Below are 23,276 nucleotides of genomic sequence, written 5' to 3'. Positions count from 1 at the left end.
GTCATGCAGTTGTATAATCATGTGAATTTAAAAACCTTGGTCTGGTGTCATTAGGGTAAATCTTTATTCTTTACTTTCTGAGAGATGTGAAAACGCAATGTGGATTTTACTTCCACCTACTAAATAATTATGATTGTGTTACATTCTCGATTGTAGAGGCCTTTTGCGCTACCTTCATTCCTAGGAATGAATAGAAAAGACTTTTTGTGAAGGGAAACTCCTATTTTTCAAACCTGCTGATGCAACATCGACAATAATTATGTTCATGCTACCATAGCAACCGCCCTTTGATAGCGCGCAGGGCACAAAAGGAGTGCAGGAATTTCTTTCATGCGTAATACGCGCGCATACTTTTGTATTGTGCTGCGTACGTAGAGTGGTTTCTTTGCTGCAGACCGCGCTTATTAAACATCTCCACAGCTACACGCGCGCATGTTGTGTCAACAAAAAGTTTTGGATGTCAGAATGCAACGTTTTCATAATCGAAGTTGTGGTTCGAAGCTCAGTTTATTGTGCTGGCACTGCTGTGCAGGGAAGGCTTCATTCTTCAACTGTTTTCGTCCAGTAATGACTTGAAATGGAGAGTCAAACGAAGAGCGAGAAAAGATTAAGACGATCAGACGATGAGAACTGGAGATCACAACCGAATTCGAAGAATTCATCCACTAATCTTGTTCCGCATACATCATCTTCCATTACCAAGGTAAGACTCTTTTAGCAGAAGAGATATTAATTAGAGTAACTTTGTAAATTTGCGCTAATATTATTATGCGCATCATGTCATACAAAAAGTCACTTGTCAAATGATATCCATGCGAGAACATTCCCAAAATAAAATCACTTACTCACTTAGTCCCGTAACTATTGTGCGCTTAAAATCACCCGTATAAAGGGCCAAATGAATGCAATAATAATAATAATAATACCCGATAGTATAATAATAATAATAATGATGATAATAATAATAATAATAATAATAATAATAATAATTATTATTATTATTATTATTATTATTATTAACATTTTTATTATTAACGGTCTTTGGAACAGATGAGGAAGATGCAGATTCTCTGGTTGGCAGTCCGATCTCCTCATTAATTAATGTGTGAAATAGTAAACCTTGAATAATAAATGCAAGGGTCATGCTAAAAGTATTAATTTGCATGTTTTGACAATAGCATGCAAATTAGTGAATTAAGTATGCGCAGAATTTTAGGTGATGTCAAAAAGTGAGAGCCAGTTGAGCGAAGATGTTGTTAAAAGAAAGCTTTGGTCTAACAAAATATACAATTTGGTATTTCTTTTTTTTTTTTTGTATGAAGTCTAGGCCTATTCTGTCTAGGGTTGTATCCATGATGGAATCTGTTTTTATGTGGAATGAGTAGTATAGTGTACGTGGTGTTTCATATTCCACTTGTATCCCATTTGTAAGAACAAACCTTATATTTGGACATTATTTGCATAAAAATTATTTGCATAAAAAGCAAGAATTATTTGAGTGGTGTAATGTCATTAGGCAGGGGATGAAGATATGGGGTATATATAGGGCCTCCTTGTGTCCCCATGTGCAAATGAATTTGTAAGATCGCAACTGCTGATATACATTTTCTTTTTAACATGTCATTAAAGAGGAACCAGCGGGAATCGAACCTGATCTCCGTTTGCTCCCCTTTTGGCCTAAATTTCATTTATACCTTGACGGCTTGGACTACCTAACCTATGTGATAACAATGAATCATATAATCTATGGTATGTTAAGTATCATCTCATCATCTCACGGAAGTAGTATAGACTCTTTTATGATAGTGGCTATTTATGCAGCGCACTTGCAGGTCCACCTTTCAGTGCTCATGGCGTTTATACATGTATACAATGCTCTAACAATAATAACATGACAACAGAGAAGAAAATGGCAAACAGCAAACAAACAGATACAAGATAAAGAATACAATTCCTCAGTGTGAGAGGAGATACTTTTTAAGTTTGGATTTGAATGTTTCTGTAGATGACAGTTGCCTTAACTGAATAGGTAATTGATTCCACAATTTTGATCCCAATAACGGGGAAAGCACGATCACCCCATTCATGTTTTACTCTGGGCACTGCTATGGGTGTTTGGAGGAACGATGCATCTGAGATGATGATGAACGTAGGCCTCGTGTCGGATTGTATTTTTGAACAGAGTCACGTATATAAGTATCAGGGGGAAAAAGAATGAAATGAATGATGTACTAATAACAGAATCCTGAAAATAATCTTTTTTTTTTCTATGTTGTTCCTAATTCACTGACTGAAACAAGTGACTACTATACTGTATTTAGCCGCAATCGTTATCATTCGTCTTGAAATAGAAGTTTTATTTCCCTAAGTCGCTATTAAGTTTACTTCATTAGGTTTATCAGTGGAGCATATTATGATATTCGACGAATTATGATAGAGGGTAATAGATTTAGAATTCCATAACTTCCATAACAGGAATCTGAGTTTCATGAATTGTTAGCATTTTCTTCGTCTGATTTTACCCTATCCGTGAAGGGAAAATCAACTTGGAAGGAATATGGACTTGAAATCAAATTGAATTAATGACACTTGTCTCAGTCGAGATTGGAGAATGAAATCAATAGCATTATAGGTCTCCATCATCATCGAGCCAAAGGCTGAAATAACTTATTGTTATAGACCTCAAATAAGAGATCTACCAACTTTTCTTACCTTAATTCTTGAACGGAGTTCCAAAAGTATTGGCTAAATTTTGCAAATTGTTGCTTGCCGAGGAACGACCAAGCAAGAATCCACACATTGATCGATATATCGATGATCATGACCTAGTTACCACACTCGAGTGTTAAACCTATACAACAAGTCTTAGGCGATTACATGATCAGGATCTCCTGAACCCGTTGTCGTTAACTTTCTTTCTGTTTCAATCACTAACCAATCAAGAATGATAAATTATCAGATCCATGAAATAATGTGCAAATATTTTTCTCTCTGACACAAAGTATATTAGTGTACCGTTGATCTCAAGTAGTTTTGATTTGATTTCATTCTTTGATTTGTTTCCCCATATATTAAGCATTTGTACATAATAAAAGACATTAGATGTATGAATTATTATATCAAAAAGATCTTCGCGAACTGGCAATAAGTTATGATAGAGGTTAACAAAATAAAACAGAACATAACAAAAATATAACTTGAAATTGTAGTTACCGATAAGTGACGTAGTGGTCAGAGGTACGTGAAGCAGACATAATTACTTCCTAAGAGGTCTTTTCCTTTTTAGTAACGACATCCAGACGATTTTTTTTTTCACTTTTACATTTGATTATCTATAAAATTAGTTAACCGGATACAGAGCTGCAGAATTTATAGTGACTTTTATTAAGAATGAGAATGTTTTCAAAAAGTGAAATCTTGAGAACATTCATATTAGAATTTGAAACAATAACTAGAAATCACAATAAACAAGGGCAATGACAAAGCAACATGCATCTACATAATGTTTAGTTAACAAGGGATGTAGAACAAAAGAAAACATCCATAAATCATGCACAGTTGAAATCAACGCAGCAAATTATATTGTAATCGAATGACAATAGTCATCATCCTTGTTTAGTTCATGTGATATATATATTTTTTAATTTAGTCGCTTTATTTGCTCAAGGCTCTCAGTGAATTCCACGATTCAATCTGTACATGGAATGCTATCGACAGCTTACCTCATATAAAATTACATGAGTTGTCTGTAATGCCCCTTTAAGCACACACCTTAGGTCAACTTTCACTAGCGTAATTTTTTCATTGTACCCTATTAGAGGGGAATTGGTTATTTAGAGCTAGGCTAGAGCCTGCCGTTTTCATTTCTTCTTTAAGTACGATGTATCCTTAATGTCATCATCAATTCATCACTAATTACGCAAAGATTGATTTTTTTTTCTTCTTCCAAAATGTAAAATTTTAAACATCTTTTGCAGGACATACTTATGGTTATTCCTTTTGATTGTCATCAATGATCATAATGAAACTTTTGGAATGTATGGGTTCAAGTTTGCTATCTCGGAAGACAAAATCTGCAAGAGAATTAATGATCAAAAACGTAAACGGTTGCAAAATTCTGCTGCCCGATTGTTAACTTTTGCTAATAAGTCTGATTCCATGTCACCAGTTCTCCGTTCCTTACATTGGTTACCTGTAGAAAAAAGGATTATTTTCAAGATTCTGTTATTAGTACATCATTCAGTTCATTTTTTCCCCCAATATACATAAGTAATTCTGTTCAAAAATACAATCCGACACGAAGGCTACGTTCATCATCAGATGCATTCTTACTCCAAACACCCAGAGTAAAACATGGGTATGGTGATCGTGCTTTTTCCGTTATGGGACCAAAATTGTGGAATCAGTTGCCTCTTCAGTTAAGGGAACTGTCATCTACAGAGTCATTCAAATCCAAACTTAAAACTTATCTGTTCCTTTCATACTGAGGACTGTATGTCATTAAGATTGGATCAATATTGTATTTTTAATTGATATATGTTGTATTCTTTATTTGGTATATATTTGCTTTTGTTTACCATTTTCTTCTTTGTTGAAATGTTTGAATATGTATATGCATGTAAATATATGATATTTTTTAATTTTTGAAGCGCCATGAGCACTGAAAAGTGGACCTGTGCGCCGCTATACAAGTAGCCACTATTATTATTATTATTATTAAAATACACGGCTCGTTATTCCGGAGGTTCGTTAATCCGAGAATGAAAATTGGTTCGTCATTCAGAAGGTTCCTTGATCAGAAAACAAAATAATGCTCGCATTTCGCTGATAGGCACTTTTTTTTTTTCGAATTAAGGAATCTTACACTTTACTTCCGGAGTAGCGAACCCTCGGAATAACGGATATCATTACCAGCAAGGAATGAATCACTGCAGGTGACTGATGGTGAGAAATCGTGCTTGGATTTTGCACAGTATTATAGCACCATCTCTCTCCTTGTACTAGAAACAATGATGTAAATAAATGATGTAATGATAAATTGTGCAAGATATTCTGTATTGTGAGTGTCAAGAAATGTGTTTCCACGGCAACCGTTTTTCTTTTCTTCTTATACAAATCACGCAAAATGTTGTCGATCGAACTACCCTCTCAGTTCTCGAACATTTGAGCCGGAATAGGGACCTGTAAAAAAATGGTTATGATGGCACTGATTATTTAGTCGTGCAAGAGAAATTCAAGCTTGGTGATGTCAAGAAATGTGCTGCCATGGCAATAGCATATATTCAAATCAAAGGAAAATTTGTGGGCCAAATAACTCAAAGTAATTCCGATTCAAACGTAATTTGGCATGTGATGAGCTCAATGTAAAGTTGTGTAAAACACAACATGTACATGAGTAGCAGAAAGTACATTATGCCATGATGTGAACAGCACATTATGGCCGTAAAATCAGGAAAAACGGAGAAACTACTTTCAATTTTTTAAGCGATTCAAACAAATATTGGCACAAATGTTGAGTTCAATGTAAAGTTTTGCAAGACAATTTTTTATTTTTTTTTTTTCAAAAGCAGCTAAAAGTATGTTGCCACGGTATAAACACATGAAATCAGGAACTGGGCTCAGTGTTGATCAACACAACTCCAGTTTTTCAGTGATTCACACGAACATTGGGATGCACGCGCTAGAGCCATTGATAATAATTGAAGCTGTGCAAGACATCATAGTCTTGTTCAAGAATATTGGAAAGTGCGTTGCCATGCTTTGGTTACAGAGCATGTATGTCCGCAGATCAGCTGTAAAGCTCGCAGATCGAACAACTTTTATTTATCTATCAATCAACTGAAATTTTGGTATATTACATAAGTGTATGTTGAGCCTAAAGAAAACCAAAACCCGAAAGAGGATTGATTGAAAACAGCAAGAATAGTGGAACACAATAATAGTGAAAATCGGAGGAAAATCGGACGATCGATTGACGATTTATGAATTCTCATAATCCATAGTTTGGTAACGTCCATGCTGCATTAGAAGAAAAGAAAAGAAGAAAAAAAAATTCAAACCACATTCACTTTTCTAGTAGCAAGAAAAAAACACGGTGGCTTACCTTTTCATGCAAGCGTTGATTATTGCCCTGAAAACATGAAATTCCTTTGCGCCGATTTTGTTTTTGTCTTTGTTTTGTTTTGTTTTGTTTTTTTCTGCTTCCCGGACCTCCCAGCAGTTGGTCCACACCTGAGAGTACGATAGCGCGTATCTCGCTCGTAGTTGCCCGGAGGTGCGCCGCAAGTCCGATTTACCCGCAGCCAAGTTTTGAGCATGACCAAAACTTTTTTTCCGGGTGAGTCGCGGGGATTGCACGCAGGTCACACAGAATACCCGCAAGTAGAACTTAAGTAGAACGTGTCCTGCACGTAAGACACATGCGAAACTCGCCCAAATCTTTGTCTGCCCTCAGAAATTGTCCGGTATGCTGGAAAATCCCCACATGCATCAAATCCACATAATAATTATCTTGCTCGGAAAGATGTGACAGGGCCAAAACTTTGCTGCGGGTAAAGAGGACTTGCGCACGCAACTCCGAGTAAATATGGGTGAGATAGTACGTGCTAGGTACTGTACTGTCATGTGCGGGGCATCTGCGGGGACCTCCGGGTTGCAAAAAAATTGTTCTTCGCAAGTCGCACGCAAGGCTTGCCCGGAAAGGTCTGACACGGCCTTGATGGGGGTCCCGTGTGTAAATAACCACGACTGACTTGCGTCAAAGATCCCACTTCCTTCCTTCATCGCAAAGGTTGTTTTTAACCGTTTAAAGTGGTCCTCCTCCTACCTACTCACACAAAACAGGCGAAAGATGCCATAAAGTGTGCTGCCATGGTAACAGTTCGTTGTTGCCTTAAAAGATGCCGACCTCTTGTGGTTCCCCCCAGGTGACTAGCAAAAAGCATCAAACGTTATCAACCAGACACATTGGGCCATAGTATTATGTACTTTTTGTAAAATATGAAGATTTGGGGAATTCTCCTGGTGCTTTAAAAAAAGATTATTTTTGTCTATACTTGACGTCATGAAATGTAAAGTTCTCTTATCAAGCGATGGCGGCGCTGAAACTTAAGAAATTCAAAACTTTTGAATATAGGTTGTCCGATTTTCCTCAAACTGGCATTGGTGATTTTACTCAATCCACGTTAATCTTTCATGTCAAATTGCCTAGACACATTTCGTACCAGTACCGGAAAATGTGTGATTGTGGGAACAGCACATTAGCGTCCTCATAATCCCCATCAAAATCACATAAAACTAGGTAAATGCTCGCCGATTGAACGGTTTTCAAGTGATTCCACAGAAATTCGGCACCCATGTTAAGCTCAATATAGATTCGTGAAAGATTTTTTTTTTTTCCTTAAACAGCAGCAGAAGTGCGTTGCCATGGGGGGAGTAAATTACTAGTATAGCCATCAATATCAGGTAAAACGCTAGCTGATCAAACAACTTATAAACTTTTGTAATGACACCCCAAATACCATAAAACTAAAAACAAAAACAAAACAAACAGACAAACATGAAACTATGATGTTGTGCAAGACACATTCATCAAAAAGTAATGGAAATCCTGCTATGGTAACAATGTACATGTGTATTATGGCCCCCAAATAGTTAAGAGCCTTGCAGACGAAACTTTTCCTGTTTTTTTTTTCTTTTTTTTTTTTGGCGATTAAGAAGAAACTTGGCACACAATCCGCGTTGAATGTGATATAAAGTTGTGCAGGTGAAATTTGTAGCAGTTGATTATGGCCCTAAATAAGGAAAAACCTGCAGATAGAACTTGTCCAGTTTTGGAGCAATGATCAATCAAAGTTTGTAGTCCCTCATTTAACTTGTATGAATAGCGGAAAATGAATTTGCCATGGTAACAGTTCATTATGCATGGCCTCCAAATCAGGAAAAGCCTTGCAGAAAGAACCTCTCCAGTTTTTTTAAGTGATTCAAGTCAAATTTGGTATATGCTTGTGGAATTTTGTACTAAATTGTGGAGGACAAAAGTTAGAGTAGTTGAAGTGTGTTGCCATGGTAACAGTACGTTGTTGCCTTAAAAAAATCAGGGATAAGTCTTGCAGACTGAAATTCTTCTGGATGCAGAGGAACTTTGGCATACGTGGTGGTTGTGATTTAAACTTGTGTAAGACACACACACACACACACACACACATATACGTTTATATACATTCCCCCAAAGAGTTTAGTTGTACAAACGTTTAGGTGGGAATATAAAATCCCATCATCTTCAGTGGTACATTTCTAGCTTGTTCAATATAGCATGTTGTGCAGTAAGTCATTTAATGCCAACATGTCATTTGTAAAACTACTAAGTCGCTGATAACATGGCTGTTTTGCTAATTATTTTGTATAACCTCGCTAAACAAAATTTAGGCCTATGGTAACTCTCCGTGTAGGTTGAACTGTTGCAAGATTGCAGACCGAATTAGTACCTAAAATGGCCAAGTGATTTGAATTTCAGTGTGTCACGTATTTACAAAATTGACGTTCTGATTTGCACACTGATTCTTCCGAGATGTGTCTTCATTCCAAAGTCGTGAAATATTAAGGAAATTAGAGAAAACACCGCTGAGTAGACAGCTTTCTGTGTGTGACGCAATTGAAATAGCATTTGCTGTTGTGATGGTTTGCAATTACAACGTGCATCAAGATGCACGACGCATCTCAATAGGAAAATTCAATTAGGGAGTGAAACCTGCGAAGCGAATAATTTTCAGTGGTTCAGAATTGCAACGAAATTTACCGGATATATTGTCATAGATGTATGAACGTGCAAGATTTATTCTTTTCTTGTCCTTTAGAGAGAGAGAGAGAGAGAGAGAGAGATAGCTATTCGAACTACATTAGCTTTCAGACGTTAGTGGAGAAGTGGACATAAAAAACAGAAAACGGCTGAAAGTACGTTGCCATGGAAACAGCATATTGTTTTAACGCGTTAACCTATATAACTACTGCCATCACATTCAACACTACTTCCGCAGGTAATAATCCATTCAAGTGAATATACCATGAAATAGCGTAATAAACGCTGTCAACGAATTTCTTCCAACTATAACGATGCATTTCGGCCAAGAGCAAAAGTGGCTTTTTCTTTGTTCCCTTTCTCATTCAAATCCTGTGGACTTAAGGCTGTTATTACAGATGACATTGTCTCTTCAGCTGTTTCATAATTTTCTTCACACAGACAAACAATCCACGGTCCACACAATATCATCGTAACTGCTCATCGTTTGGAATACTCGATCGCACATCTGGACACGCCCACCAAGTGCGTAACCTCAACAAAAGTTCAGGCACATGGACCAAAAGCAAGACTCCCGCTTACGCCATCAGGAATGAGCGCAAATACCAGAAACCGAGAACGTCCAAAGGATTCCAGAAGGGGTATCGAACTGACGTTAATCTTTCTTGGCGCAAGAGGACGTTGCTGGAAATTCCATCTATTGGCAGCCCTTGTCTTGATTCTGTTGGCGAAAGTGGGGGTAAAACCCAGCCCCAAGCGACGTTGGTAGCAGATGAAACGTCAGCAAACGAACCAGATCTGAACAGCCCGGGGGAAGTTGAGCTGATTGAAAACAATGGGCGATTTAAACTTATGGATACAACATATGAGCAATCAGAAGGATTCGATTTTGCTTCGAAAATATTCCAAAGTGAGAAAACCAAGGTGACAGGGAGCAATGAATTTTCTTCTGGTAAATCCAGCGAAAGCACAGGCAGTAGCAACATGAAGAAGACCAGTAAGCAGTCACAAAAATTGCTTCAGGGTCTCATCGACAAAAGAAAGAAAGAATACTTAGGCTATTTGCCGCCTTTCCAACCGAGACTCTACTCCTACGGCTTTGACAACAAAAAGAGCCAGCAACCGAGAAAAACAGAATTGTCTAAAAAAGCGGAAGACGAAATGTTCAGAAAGAGAGCGATTTTCATGATGCACATGAAGGAACAAGAAAAAAGAAAGAAGGATGATGAAAACACCGTGGCACAAAACAAAACTACACCAATGGATGCATCAGTCGTCAAAGACGTGAGCAGGACACTAAAAGAATCTATCGGTATGAACAGATCGGAAGTAGTGACTTCTGCGTGTAACCACTACGAAAGTAGAAAACCTGTTGAGAAGACAGCAGATAACACAATGAAGGATTCCATTATTTCCATACAACGGAGACTATCTGAAAATGTGCACCCAAGTGAAGGGACAAACGAGACGTCAGAATTGACAGTTTGCCATGAGACCGCACTGCATGACTGTTTAAACAAAAACAACAGCGCTACAACAGACACTGGCGAAGACACTCCTTGCCAGGCGAACGGCAATTCTGATATATGCGCACAGAAAGAGAGTCCAATTAATGTCGAGGAGATCAAGATTATTCCTGCCCGTAAGGCATCGCAAACGGTTTTGGATCTAGAAGATATTGATGCAAACATAAGGTGTTCAGATGACAAGGACGCAACAGGGAGCTGCAAAGCAGTTGAGCCAGCTGCTGTGTACCGCATGGAAACTTCTACCGGAGGCGTTTTGGGAACTGAAAGTAAAGCGAAATCACCGCACACCGACAATGTTCTTGCTGAACAATGCCAATCGGACAAGACTGCAAGTCGAATAAACGGTAGACACCAAGGACTTCCCGTTGTTGTAGATCACTTAGAAGGTGTCAGCAGTGTAGCGATTCCAGCGAATAAGACGGATTCCATAGTCATTAAAGCGCCAGAAAACTCACACACTGATGTTTCCTCTTTCACCAAAGGTATTTCTACTGACAGCCTAACTTCAGCCAGTAAGCATGAAAGCAGGGAACAGCATTCAGTCTTTGTAGATGAAGAGACTGTAGAGACATCGACTGTGACGGGGCAAGACAGCAACGTCCGACACCCTGAAACTCCTCCAGGGGAAACTGATAGTGAACCATTTGGTTCCACAGGAGACCACAGACCACAGACCAGTACTGACTCTTCACATCCCATTACGAACGCTTGTGTCCCAGATGGTCACCGCGACAGAAATACTGAAGCAGGAACTAATTTTCTCGAGCTTTCGAGGCGATGTGTGAAGCCTCATGAAGAGCCAATCGTAATACGGGAGAAACTAGCACCAGTTTCCTTCTCAGCTGCCCCCGCTCAGAGCACTTTGTATAATATTTATGGTCAGGCTTACAGTGTGGGCGGGAACACGCCAATAATAAACGGAACACTGTCTTCATGTCAGTTTGGCCTTCAGAATCCATTCCAACAGTTTCAAAATAACAGCTCAGTCACCTTTCCGACTAGTCATGGTGCCTTTTTTACGCCACGTAACAACGCCCTACTGCCAGGACTTGGCAACATAGTGTTGAACGGCCTTCCAGCGGAAAATCAAGTCTCAGTAGGATTACATTCGACTGGGGTGAAGTCATGTAACGCTAACTTGTCGACATCATCGAAGATTTCTCCATATGTTCTTGTTAAAACGAATGGAGGCTGTAGGCCTAATAGCTTTCAAACAAGAGCAAATGATGTAACTCAGCAGAAGACAGGTGAGCAGCAAAATGCATCAAACCCCCAAATAAGTCAAGCTGCTATGCAGCCGACAATCACTACAGCTTATCAAGGCATTTCTCAATCTTCACACAGTAGTAGCTTGAGAGTCCCAACTTTAGACGTCATGCACGAGGGAGAGAGTCGAAAGTCCAGTGTGAATACGGCTGCATCCTGTGTTGTCAAGCCGGATGGTAACACACCACATCGTGCAACTACAGAGAGCGCAAATTCTCTCCAAGGACTACTCGGTTATATCAACGTGCCAGTGGTCAAAGATGTTAAAGGAAATCTTGTTGTGATACTTCCCAACAACCAATCCCTCATGGGCGTTACGCGAAGTGCAGTTGGGCCAAAAGCAAGAATTCCTAAGAGCAGCATCTCCCACAAGCAAGAGCTACTTCAGCCAGCGAAAGTGGACAAAGGGATTGGTGGGCAGGAAAGTTCAACTGTCAACATAGGTTCAACTCCTGAAGCTACTGGCCATGTGACATGCCCTACAAAGGAAAAGAACGGTTCTCTTGCTTTATGCACGTCAACTCCGAAAGTCACTTGTCACAAAGATGTATCCATACAAGAACAAACGCATGGGCTTGATTCTGAGAGCAGGAATGCATCAGCTACGGTAGTCAATGTCTCGACCAAAGCGGATCCCAAAGACGTCTTGACAGAAGAATGCAGCGAAAACGATGGGTCAGAGAAGGCATTAATGGCTGAAGCAATGCAATACTGCAACAAGATTCAGCAGTGGTGGTCCCGGCAGCGGGCTATTGCATCAAAGGTTAAAGAACTACGAAATGTCCGCAATTTCCTTTCAAAACACGGAACAACTGAAAATGGGGAATGCGCGAGAAGAATTAACCGATTGAAGCAGGTTGAGGATCTGCTTATCCGACGACTTCATGAATGCACTAAAGAAATGACTTCTTTGACAAAGCAAGATGAGACGACCAGTCGATCAGTTACAACACAAGAACGCGAAGGAACTGAAATCAAACCCCAAGGGAATGTATCAGGTAATATGACAGTATTAACTCCAACTGGGAACAATTCTACGAGAATGCGTGACGGAGCTTCTGTCGAAAGTGAAGGCATTCCCGAGAAGAAGCCTGTAACGCCAGCTAAAGAATCCGATGTGAAAAGAAAGCAGCAACCCTTGAGCTCAGTGAAGTTTCTTAGAAATTGCATTACGGCAATGGCTACGAAGAAACAAGTTAAATGCTCTCATAGGAAAGATGAAAGAGAAGGGTTGGTAAAAGACATCTCTCTAGGCGAAGACACGTCTTCCCATAGTCCCGTTTCGAAGCTGAGTATGGCTTCTGCCTCGTCCGAAATGGAGGTTAATGAGTGCACCAGTTCTAGTACTGCAGAGAGTGATTGCTTTATGCCAGTTGAGACGACGGATACGGGAAGTAAGGAAAAACTTGTCTTACGCTTGGAGAGAGTTGGTAAAACATACGAAAAGGTGAATAAGACTGACAGTACGCGTGAAGAACTCTCGCAGGTCACTCTGAGGGGAGAGAAAGGTGATAAAGAGTTTAATGGACTGGAGTCATTTTCAAGCATCTTTGATGAAGAAATAAATTCCAATACTGCCCAAAATGTCACGTCAGCGGCAATGACGACCAGAAATGATAAGGGGGTTGATGTTCAAATTGAAGAATCTTCAAGATACGAAGAACCCTCCATCAAAGACAAAACAAAGTCAACCCTGCCTAGGAGTGTTGTAGAAGAGGTAAGAGAAACGACAGAACCTGTCCTGTTTAAGAACCACATGAAATCTGTCAAAGACAAGCTGTTCACAGGACCATCCAAAGAGCGTGTGGAGCTAATCGACAAAGAAGACAGAGAACTGGTCAAAGATGTCTGGAGACGTGCTTTCCCCGGCCCTTCCTCAACAGTTGCTCATAGTAATGAGGCTAAAGACAAGGGTGACGGAGAACTGGAGTCGCGATTTGCGAATATGCACAGATGCATGAAACAGGGGAGACGAAGCTCAACAGTGAAACATGTCAACGGGAATCCTATTATTCGAGGAAATCTGACAAGCATCGGCAATATAAACATCACGAAGTCAGTTGGAAGTAGTGCTGCAGTGAAATTCCAGCGTTTGCTAAAACAGCTACAAAAACAAAGAAAGGGTGCAACTTCAACAAAACGGAGCATGCGTGGAGGAGAGCGATCACGTGAAGCAGGCGAGAGAAATAGCGATGATGATGAACCGAACGAATACGTTTCCTTGATCTCAAGAGGAATTCAAGCAAGTTCAGATTCGCTAGTCAAAAATCCTCTAAACGGGATTGATAGTGAGGGTATTTCCGATTCTGTCATTTCAACTAGTGATTCGTGTAAGGAGAGACAGAAAAAGAAAAAACGCGATCGCGAATCAACCGGAAGTGTCTGCAAGCCACGCGACAAAATTCCGCGAACTGGATCCCCTTCCTGCACCGATGAACAGGAAAAACCATTCAACTCTACAGAAACGTCGGAACTAGAGGATTTAATCTCTCTTCGAGAGGAAGTTCTATCCAGACAGTCAAATTCGAGTGAGCGAACACTTGAGTATGATAGTAGTCTCATTTCAATTGAGGAGACTGTCAGACGTATCAAGAAACGTTCGGATGGCAAGATGAAACTGAGAAACACTGGAACTATGACGTCAGATGAATGCCACTCTCCGAAGCAGTCAGCGAACCTCTCATCACCTAAGCTTTCGAAAAGTACTGTGAAGCAATTTGCAACTAAGACCAGAGGCTACACCAAATACAGATGGTGCAAGAAAAAGTCACTCGACCGAACCTCGACGTCACGTCGAAAGACCTGGTCTGGCAGTAGGAAAAAGAATTCAAAACTGAGGAAGAAGGCGCTTGTCAAAGATGTTCAGAAAGTTGACAACGATGATTCTGTGCAGAAACAAAACTCTCAAGACGTGAGTGAAAAAGGTAACTTCGATCAGAAACCTAAAAGGAGAAGTACTCTAGCTTCGCTTTCCGCACGGCTTTGGAATGAATGCTACTGGGCAACTCTTAATGACGCGAAATGTGAGACGGCAGTTTCAAAAGAAGCACATCTTCCTTGTAACAACAGTCCTCCAGCTACCCGACGAACTGGACTGGAATCTAAGATGATGAAGCTATGGGAGGATCTGTTGCGCTACACGGGAAACTACAGCGACATGGAGTCACTTCCGGTCACGGCTGAAGATGTAGAAGGTATGAACCTTCCTCCGGCTGTAGCTAATTCATTGATGGTTCTCTTGGAGGGGTACCAACAGGCAAGACAGTCCTCCAAACCACACGAAAGTTGTGATGCTGATTCTGACGAATCTGTGTACAGTGTTGAAGGGACTGTAAATGAAAGATCATTTCACGACGAAACCGCTCAAACTGCGTGGGATGAACGAAGTGAAAGTGCATCGGTGCAAGAGGAGACGCCTCAGAAGGACGGCACTAATCAGATATTAGACGTTCCCAATGGATTGTCCTTCGAAGCTTTGACACCAAACAGTGTTGAGACGAGACTGTCCCATGAGGATTACCAGTCATCGGAATCAACTCAATCCCCTCCTCCTTTGCAAGCTCAGTTTCAGAGTATCTCCACTCAGAAAGCTGTCTTTAATCGTCTGCAGTGGCCAGCTCACAGAGGGGTAATGCACGGGTCAAATGATAGACCATCTTCTTCACCAGACTATTCGGCGGGCACGGCTAACCGAAATAACTGCCACGAAGAAGGGGACTCCGCAAGGACGAGTGGCGGAAGTGTTGTTGATACCGATGGGGCACATGCTTTACAAATCAACGGTGCAGGTGACCTGGAATTTCAAAGAGCAGTGTCCACAGCCTCTAACCCTGGTAGAAATCGCAGAAGACAGGATCGTGCAGTCACTAAACGCCAGAATACTGTCACTGAATCCTCGGACTCAGACGACGATCTACCACTTGCCAAGTATATTGAGCGTTTCAAAGAGAGGGCCACTGTACTGCAGCAAGAAATAATTGACTCCTCTCAGAAAGAAATGCTATCCGAGGATCCTGGAGAGATAATGAGACGATCAGTCAACCAACGCGAATCTCGTCAAAGTTCGGATTCCGAACTGCCAGGGCCTTTTTTACTTGAAGGTCAGTTTATTGATTGTTCATACCTTAGCTCTCCGGACGGGACAGAAAGCCGGGAAAGTGTTGACATTTTCAATTCTGGATTCAACACCTGCCCTTCACCAAATGATGCAAATGATGGTTGTTTCAAGCAGTCACAATCGAACATCCGACAAACTACAGAGAGCGAAGAGATGAAACGCGATCAGTCCCGATGCTTCGAAAGAATTGAAGTTAAACAGAAAGAAAATAATTGTGCCATCACCAGACCAGGGAAGAACGTTTACGGCCGGTCTAAAAAAGGCAAATCCCTGGTGAAGAAACCACATGGAACGGATCCTTCGACTTGACCGTTATTTGTGAAAACAGGTCTCAGTTTGCCACAGAGAACGAAAAGCAGCAACAGCTCGTTGTAATATTGTTGAATATCATATGCAACTTGATACATTGCAGTTGATTTTGTATACTGCTAAAGAAATCAGAGTGAGAATTTAACTAGTTGACATTTGAACACTTGAATGTCTACGATCTTTGAAAGTATCCCATAAGCGTCTACAATATCGAGTAAGCATTACATTTTGCTGCTCTCTCGCATGATTTAGAATGATATGTAAAGCCGTAAGGTTTAAGGGTTGCACTGTTAACCATCCTTCCGTTACTTTATTTCCCACCTGAAATAGGAACATTAACTTCCATCTACAATACTGTTTGACTTTTAAATGTTGTAATCATAATAATTATGATTGTAAAGTAAAGTTGTTCTACCGCTGCGGCTGCCGGGCGCCGCTGTATATTGTGTAAATGAAATTCTGACTAACTAGTTTGAATGTTTATCACTGCAAGTATTTTTTTTTAATAATTTCATTGCTTTTTATTATGGTTATGCTTTTCTCATACTTATAACACTTTATTTCAGGTTTTGTATTTACAGTCAGGAATGTCGTTTCTGACTTTCACGACTCAAGGCTGGGTGATTTCCTACTACATTGTACCGTATACACTTAGCGGTCACATGGTATGCAAAGAACAACATCTGTATTAGTGAGTTCACGTCATAAACTCGTGTCCACGAGTCATTCAGCCCACGAGCCAGACACTACGGTACATACTTATAGGTGAAAACAACCCGCGAGCTCCGCAATACATGATGGGGCATAATGTATAATATAGTGTCGAGCTCAAAGACCTTTTTTTTTTGCCTCTTTTGCAATGTCGAGTTCGAGGGCCTTATTATCTGTACTATCTGTTTTACTTGGTGGCCATTAGCTTGTGGTCTGTATGACTTGTAAGTTGTATGACTCAAAGGTGTATGACTTATATGGACCATTTTGCAATGTCGAACTCGTCAGCCTCGTGTGACTCGCGGGTATCTCTTATGGGATGACCCAAAATTGGCATGTGTAAACGTCAAATCCGTTAAATTGACTGTGACGTTTCAAATCTGTATTTTGAGGCAAGAAGAAGCAGATTCTGGTCAACCCTCAGCATTGCAATAATCTTTAAATTTCCATGTGTATTTGTTTTTTTATGTACCTTCTATGTGGATATCACTGCAGTTCACCGTCAGACCCATTTTTTTGTTTTTGTTTTGTTTTGTTTTTCATTTAGAAGGAAGAATGTTTATTACGGTACTGCAGTGGACCTCTTTGCACGATTTTAATCACATAAATCTGTTAGAAGCCTTCATAGTTTACCATTGATGAGCGATGATTCAGCTTTGTGACTTCATTAACGATGTTATGCAAGTGCGATGTATATTTCTTGAAAGTTCGCTCATGTTTTTCAGTGTGTGCGTGTTGTCTGTTTGAGAAAATACAGTTTGTAAATTTTTACTAAAAGACTGTATTGATAAGACTATATTCTACGAAAGTGTCTGTAAATATTTAGGCCGTATGAATTGTGACATTGACACTCGACAACTCTATCGTATACAGTATAAAACTTTGTCGCATTGTACTCTCTGTTAATATACGTTCATGATAATTTCATCGCATGACCTGCGATATTATTGTGGGGAAATGACTTCATAAAGTATAACATAAGTATATCGCAAGTGTATCCCATGCAGACTGAGCAATGACATGCTTGTATAGGTATGTAACGATGAATAAAATATGAATATAATACTGCACTATATTTGCTCAGAAACATGTAAATAAAATAAATGTCATTTTATTGTAACTAAATCACTCCAGGTGGTCTATTATTTACTTCGAGATGATGGTTAAGTTAGTACAGCCACGACAGCTGCTTTGCTGTAAAGGACTGTCTGAAAAGGGAGAAATGGAAAATGTGTCTGCACGTGTTTGTGTGTGGTTGTGTGTGTGACAGACGGATATGGGTGGGGGGGGGGGGTGGAGAAATTAGTAGAAAATGACAATGAATTTTTATTCTTAAACGGCTCGACCAGATCCTGGGCAATGGAAACAATAATAGACGTATACGCTTTATGAAAGAATAAAAACATCGATCAGTAAATTACACCACAAAGAAAAAGATATCAGAGGAAACACACTCTATGGCATGAAGACCACACTAACAGAGGCATCAGAATTCAAACAATAACTTGACAGAAATATATCATTTTTGGAGTCTCATATTATATCTACAATTTGAAACCTTCAACATTAAAAAAAAAAAAAAATAAATCAACAAATATACAATGTATGTTCGATTCTTCCCGGTATGCGGTTTCATTCAAAGAGCTTAGGGTTCCTATATGAGTAGTGATGAAAAAAAAAAAAATCTCTTTGGTTTCATTTCACTGACTAAGTCCAGACGTGGAAAAAAATTACTTGACAGATAATTTCTATGCCTATGCTATGCCGTACAATAGACGGCACTGCAATGGACCTAGTGCGTTTGAATGTAGGTACCATGTGTATAGTGAATGTACTATATGTGTAGGTTAATGTATGCACATCACATTTGTTACATTTTAGAATAGGATGTTGAGGTGGCTCAGTTGGTAAGTATTGTGTGCCTTGCAATCAAATGGCCCAAGTCCAAATTTGGACTTTGAATTTTGGATTCTGGATCTTTGGAGACCTCCTCTTGTATACACAAGATAGTCATTCATAGACACCATGACAAAAATCGTAAAATTGTGCTGATCTTTATTGTTTCAAAAGAACTTTTATATGATTTTTTTTTTTCTCACAAGGCAGTTATTGCTGACTGTCTCCATCTGCATCCATCAGTCTTATTAAAGTCCTCTACTTTTTTCTTTTCACATTTCAACGAGTAACTAATATTTCTGATGGCACTTCCGGGTCTCATATAATTTTTTTTTTCTATTTATTTCTCTTGTTTTTAACGAAAAATTGTCATATAATACTTTGGCCGGAAATGAAATAAAATGAAAAATAAAAAGCCGTAGCAATTAATGAATTCAAAAGGCACTTTATGTTGAGAGTGATCATGTGGCTTGCATAGTCGTGTACAAAGCGTGTACTGGATTATCAATATGTGTGTTGACCGCATACAGCGGCAGGTTTTATTTTGATAATAGGGAGCTTTCGTTTTGCACGACGAATCGTTCTACGACGGATGAAATCACAACGGACTTATCTGCGCATGCGTCAAATCTGTGGTTTCGTCGGGTCTCCAGTTTCTACGACTGTTTTCGAGGTGAATCAGCGTTGTGCTGAAAACGACAACAAATACCCTGCGTTGATCGGGTGCTGTTCGTTATTCCGAAGGTTCGATATTCCGAAGGTTCGTTATTCCGAAGGTTCGTTAATCCGAAACACACAAATTCCCTATACCTAGAGGTTCGTTAATCCGAAAATGAAAAAGGGTTCGTTAATCCGAACATTTGTGGCGTTATTCCGAAGATTTGTTCATCCGAAAATGAAATTCGGAAAAACGATCCTTCGGAATAACGAATCTTCGGACTGAAGAGCCTTAGGAATAAGGAACCTTCGGAATAACGAGCTGTAACCGTTTTGATCACAATCATGTTCTGGGCCTACCTGAAATAAGAGTTGCATTCATCATCGTTGAAATTGTCCAGGTCGAAAGTTTCGTAGTGGAAGTACCTAAAGTCGGTGTTGGTGGGTTTGTTGACATAAAGGAGCATGAATTCCTCTTCATCGATGATATCCAATCCAAGCAATGACCAAAGAGCAAGCACTCTCAAACCCTGTGAAGGTTCGCCATTTTGTAGTCCCTCCTCGTCACCTGATGAAATTGGTCACGTGATACCTTTTCATGTCCTCGTCCTAAAAATCGAAACGATATTTTGTAGGACGGAAACTATTACACACCCGACGGTACAGTTACAGTTTTCAACCGTCGTAGAAAGCATCCGTCGTCAAAAACGAAAGCTCCTTAGTAAAGAATGACTACGAACGTGAAACATGGTGTCAGGATCGGGATCATGTGAAAGTTGATTTTGTTCGTTGCGGAGAGGACAAATTCATCGGACCTGTAAGAGAGCCAGTGTTCGACGAATAGGTCAGCGGAATTTGACTGGAAATTGTGAAATGCAAAGCTGCATCTTAGGGCAGAAGACATTTAGTGATCGACCTGCTAGGGCCTGGCCGCGCTCCCGCGGACGAGTGGGGTTAGAGTAGTAAGAAGCCACCGAAGCCCTTTACAACCCATGTGTGCTGCACAGCACGGGAGCCGGGTAGCACGTCTTCAGCCCTGTATGAATTCACGAACTGGTTAGATCGTGGAACTTGTATGAGATTTCCAGCCAACAGACATAACTGTGGTAAGTCATGGCTTCAGTTCTGAATTTTCCAGTACCTGCTCCTATGGAAATGAGAGAAGATTTGAAAGGAAATTGGAAATTTTTCCAGTCACAATGGGAAAATTATGAAGTAGCTACTGAAATAGATAAGAAGCCTGATAAAGTGAGAGTTGCAACACTCTTGTCGCTTGCAGGAAAGGATATGTTACAAATTGTACACTACTCTGGAATTAACTGAGGAGAAAAAAGAGAAAAGCACAGAGATTCTGAAGGCATTAAAGTGTCATTTTGATCCAAGAACAAATGTGATCTATGAACGGTACCAATTCAATACCAGAGATCAGAGAGAGAGAGAGAGAGAAACAATAGATGTGACTGTCAAATCTATCAGGCAAAAAAAAAACAAAACAAAACAAAAAAAAAAGAAAGAAAGAAAGAAAGAAAGATAAAAAGGAAAACGTTCTAGGCATGTGCTAGACAGTTGCGCCAATAAAGTTCTTGTTGTCCATCTGAGGAGAGAGGTGCGTAATAGTATTAACGTCACAGATCTAAAGCTGGTTGATAATGTAAAGCGAAATAAAACTTAGCAAAATAAAAACCAAAAGAAGCATAATGCATACAAGAGTGTGCCCATCGTTGAGTAAAATGCCAGAAATTCAACTGACTTCGAAATACAAGAAAAAACAACAAAGCAGAGCACAACCAGGGAAGTATCGTAGGCTTTCTAACTTGATGGCATTCCTATTTTGTTTTCTTTATCAAATTTGATATCAAAGTTCCTCTTTAATTAACTGCAGCTATGATAATCGTGAATGGAATAAACATAGTTCTTTGCCATAATCAAATAACATCTACGAGTAGTTTTATTGAGCGGATAAAGGAGTATGGCAGGGGAGTTTACTGTTTGAAATGTATAAAATACCCAATGATAATCTCACTTATTAAAATTAAATGTCAAGTATCTACAGTGTCAAGTCAGTTCTTACATTTTCACCTGCTCAATTAAAAGAGGCTGTCATTGATATCTAGTCTACTTGGATTCGAAAAGGTAATTACGCTTGTGATGTTATGTATATAGGGAATAGGAAACCCGAGGGCATATTAATGAACAATTGATGTTGAAACCATCTGTTTTTTTTTTTTCGTAACAAAGACACAATGAAATCGTATGTGGTATAATGAATTCTTTGCGATCTTTCCGATATTGGCAAGTTTGAAGTACATGTAAGTGCGTGTCACATAATGCGTAGACCATAGAACAAAGTTTTGCAAGTTAGCTGCCTTTGTTTAGAACATATGAAGTAGGTTGTTTTCTGTCCCCTCCCAATGTAAGTACTCGATGAATTATATTCCACTTGATCTGCTGAACAAATGGAATAGATACTTATCTATTGTACGACTGTAAATACTATACTAGTAAAAGATACGTATATACAAGGTATAAGGAGTTCCACTGACGAAATTGGCCTGTGAATATGTATGTGTATAAATATCTGTCTTCTCAACTTTGGCGACATTAATATTTCATATCGAATGTGTATATTCATTTAGTGTGTTGAAATGTCATTTCAAAACTTTTAAATGGTTATAGAATATTAGTTAATCAAGTGTTTAATAATGATAATAATAATGTCTTATTTACCCAGGGTAGCCTCTTCAGTGTTGCCACTGCTCTACCAGAGGGCCCTGCCATTATTATTACCCTAGCGTTGCCAGGTACCCATTTATACCCCTGGGTCGAGAGGGACATTGTGGGTAAAAACATCTTGTCCAAGGACGTAAGCACTGGGCGGGACTCGAACTCGGGTCCTCCGATCGGGAGTTGGGAGTCTTATCCACTATGCCACAGCGCCCCATTTATGTTTATGTCTGATTTAAACTCATTTTATTTAGGTAGGCCCATGCTTGTTTGAAAGAATACTTTCAATGTTGTAAATAGATGTATAGGCCTGAGAAAAAAGTTTTATACGGCTTACCTTCGATATTCAAATCATTGCGCTTGCTTCACAGTATGTTGGCTTCAGTATTGATATATTCATATCTTGGGAGTTTATGCATGGTCGCATTTTGATAAAAAGGACTATAGAACGGTAAAATTTCGACAGCATTTTCATTCGTACGTTTCGTCAATGGTTGCAGCACGATTGTGCAATCCATAATTATACGATTATTGGCGTGGAGAAAATAGTTATTTGAAGAACTGTTGAAGTAGAAATTGTTGTCACTCATCTACAGAATTAATGAATTCAAAATGTTCAAAATGTTCTTAATGTTGGAATGCGATGGAATTTAAATAATGTTGACATTTTCAGCGTGTTTATTTCTAAAGAATGTTGGTGTTTTCAGCGTTTTATGGAGTTTTTGTGGACGACTCACGTTGATATCTATCAATGTTTTGAATTACAAAACAAGTTTGTTGGCTGCAATGATTGTTGACAGAGCTCCTTTTTCATTGGCGTAATACAACAAAAGACCTCATGTCTTTGCTTCTTTGTCATGTTTGTGATTTACGTGTATATGAATCGAGTACAGAGAAAGCGAGAAGAAGACTTACCTTGAGAATCTGGATGAAAGAAAGATACCTCATTTCATCTAATCTCCTTTCTGTGATGACAAATTATTCAGCAGTGTTTTGTTTTGTTATTTGCTCTATACACTATATCCTAAGATGGAAAATACTATTTTACCACCTATAATAAAATACTCCATGTCAGTCCTTAAAGGTACTAGCCCACATTTGCAAACCCACGAAAATCAAAACTGCATAAAACAGGTCCAATATGACTTCAAGTACAAGTTATAACAGTAACATACCTCACCTGTCGCTCTTTGTCTATACCATTCGATAAAAGAGAGAAAAATCATCGTTTTAAAATCAATTTTCAAACCGGGTCAACCCGACCCAAAAT

The 23,276-nt window shown here is 39.4% G+C and overlaps 1 protein-coding gene across 1 annotated transcript; it reads left to right on the top strand.

The window, feature by feature from the left end:
• The first annotated feature begins 498 nt into the window (after positions 1-498).
• On the top strand, positions 499-17,854 carry LOC140246675 (uncharacterized). Its single transcript, XM_072326016.1, has 2 exons — positions 499-703; positions 9,239-17,854. Exons 1-2 carry the CDS (start codon positions 578-580, stop codon positions 16,016-16,018), a joined length of 6,906 nt encoding a protein of 2,301 aa, XP_072182117.1. The 5' UTR covers positions 499-577; the 3' UTR covers positions 16,019-17,854.
• The last annotated feature ends 5,422 nt before the right edge of the window (positions 17,855-23,276 follow it).

Source organism: Diadema setosum, chromosome 3, assembly GCF_964275005.1.
Source record: "Diadema setosum chromosome 3, eeDiaSeto1, whole genome shotgun sequence".
NCBI classification, from domain to species: domain Eukaryota; kingdom Metazoa; phylum Echinodermata; class Echinoidea; order Diadematoida; family Diadematidae; genus Diadema; species Diadema setosum.
Note: the sequence above shows the minus strand (reverse complement) of the source record. Positions and strands in the feature narration are given on the sequence as shown.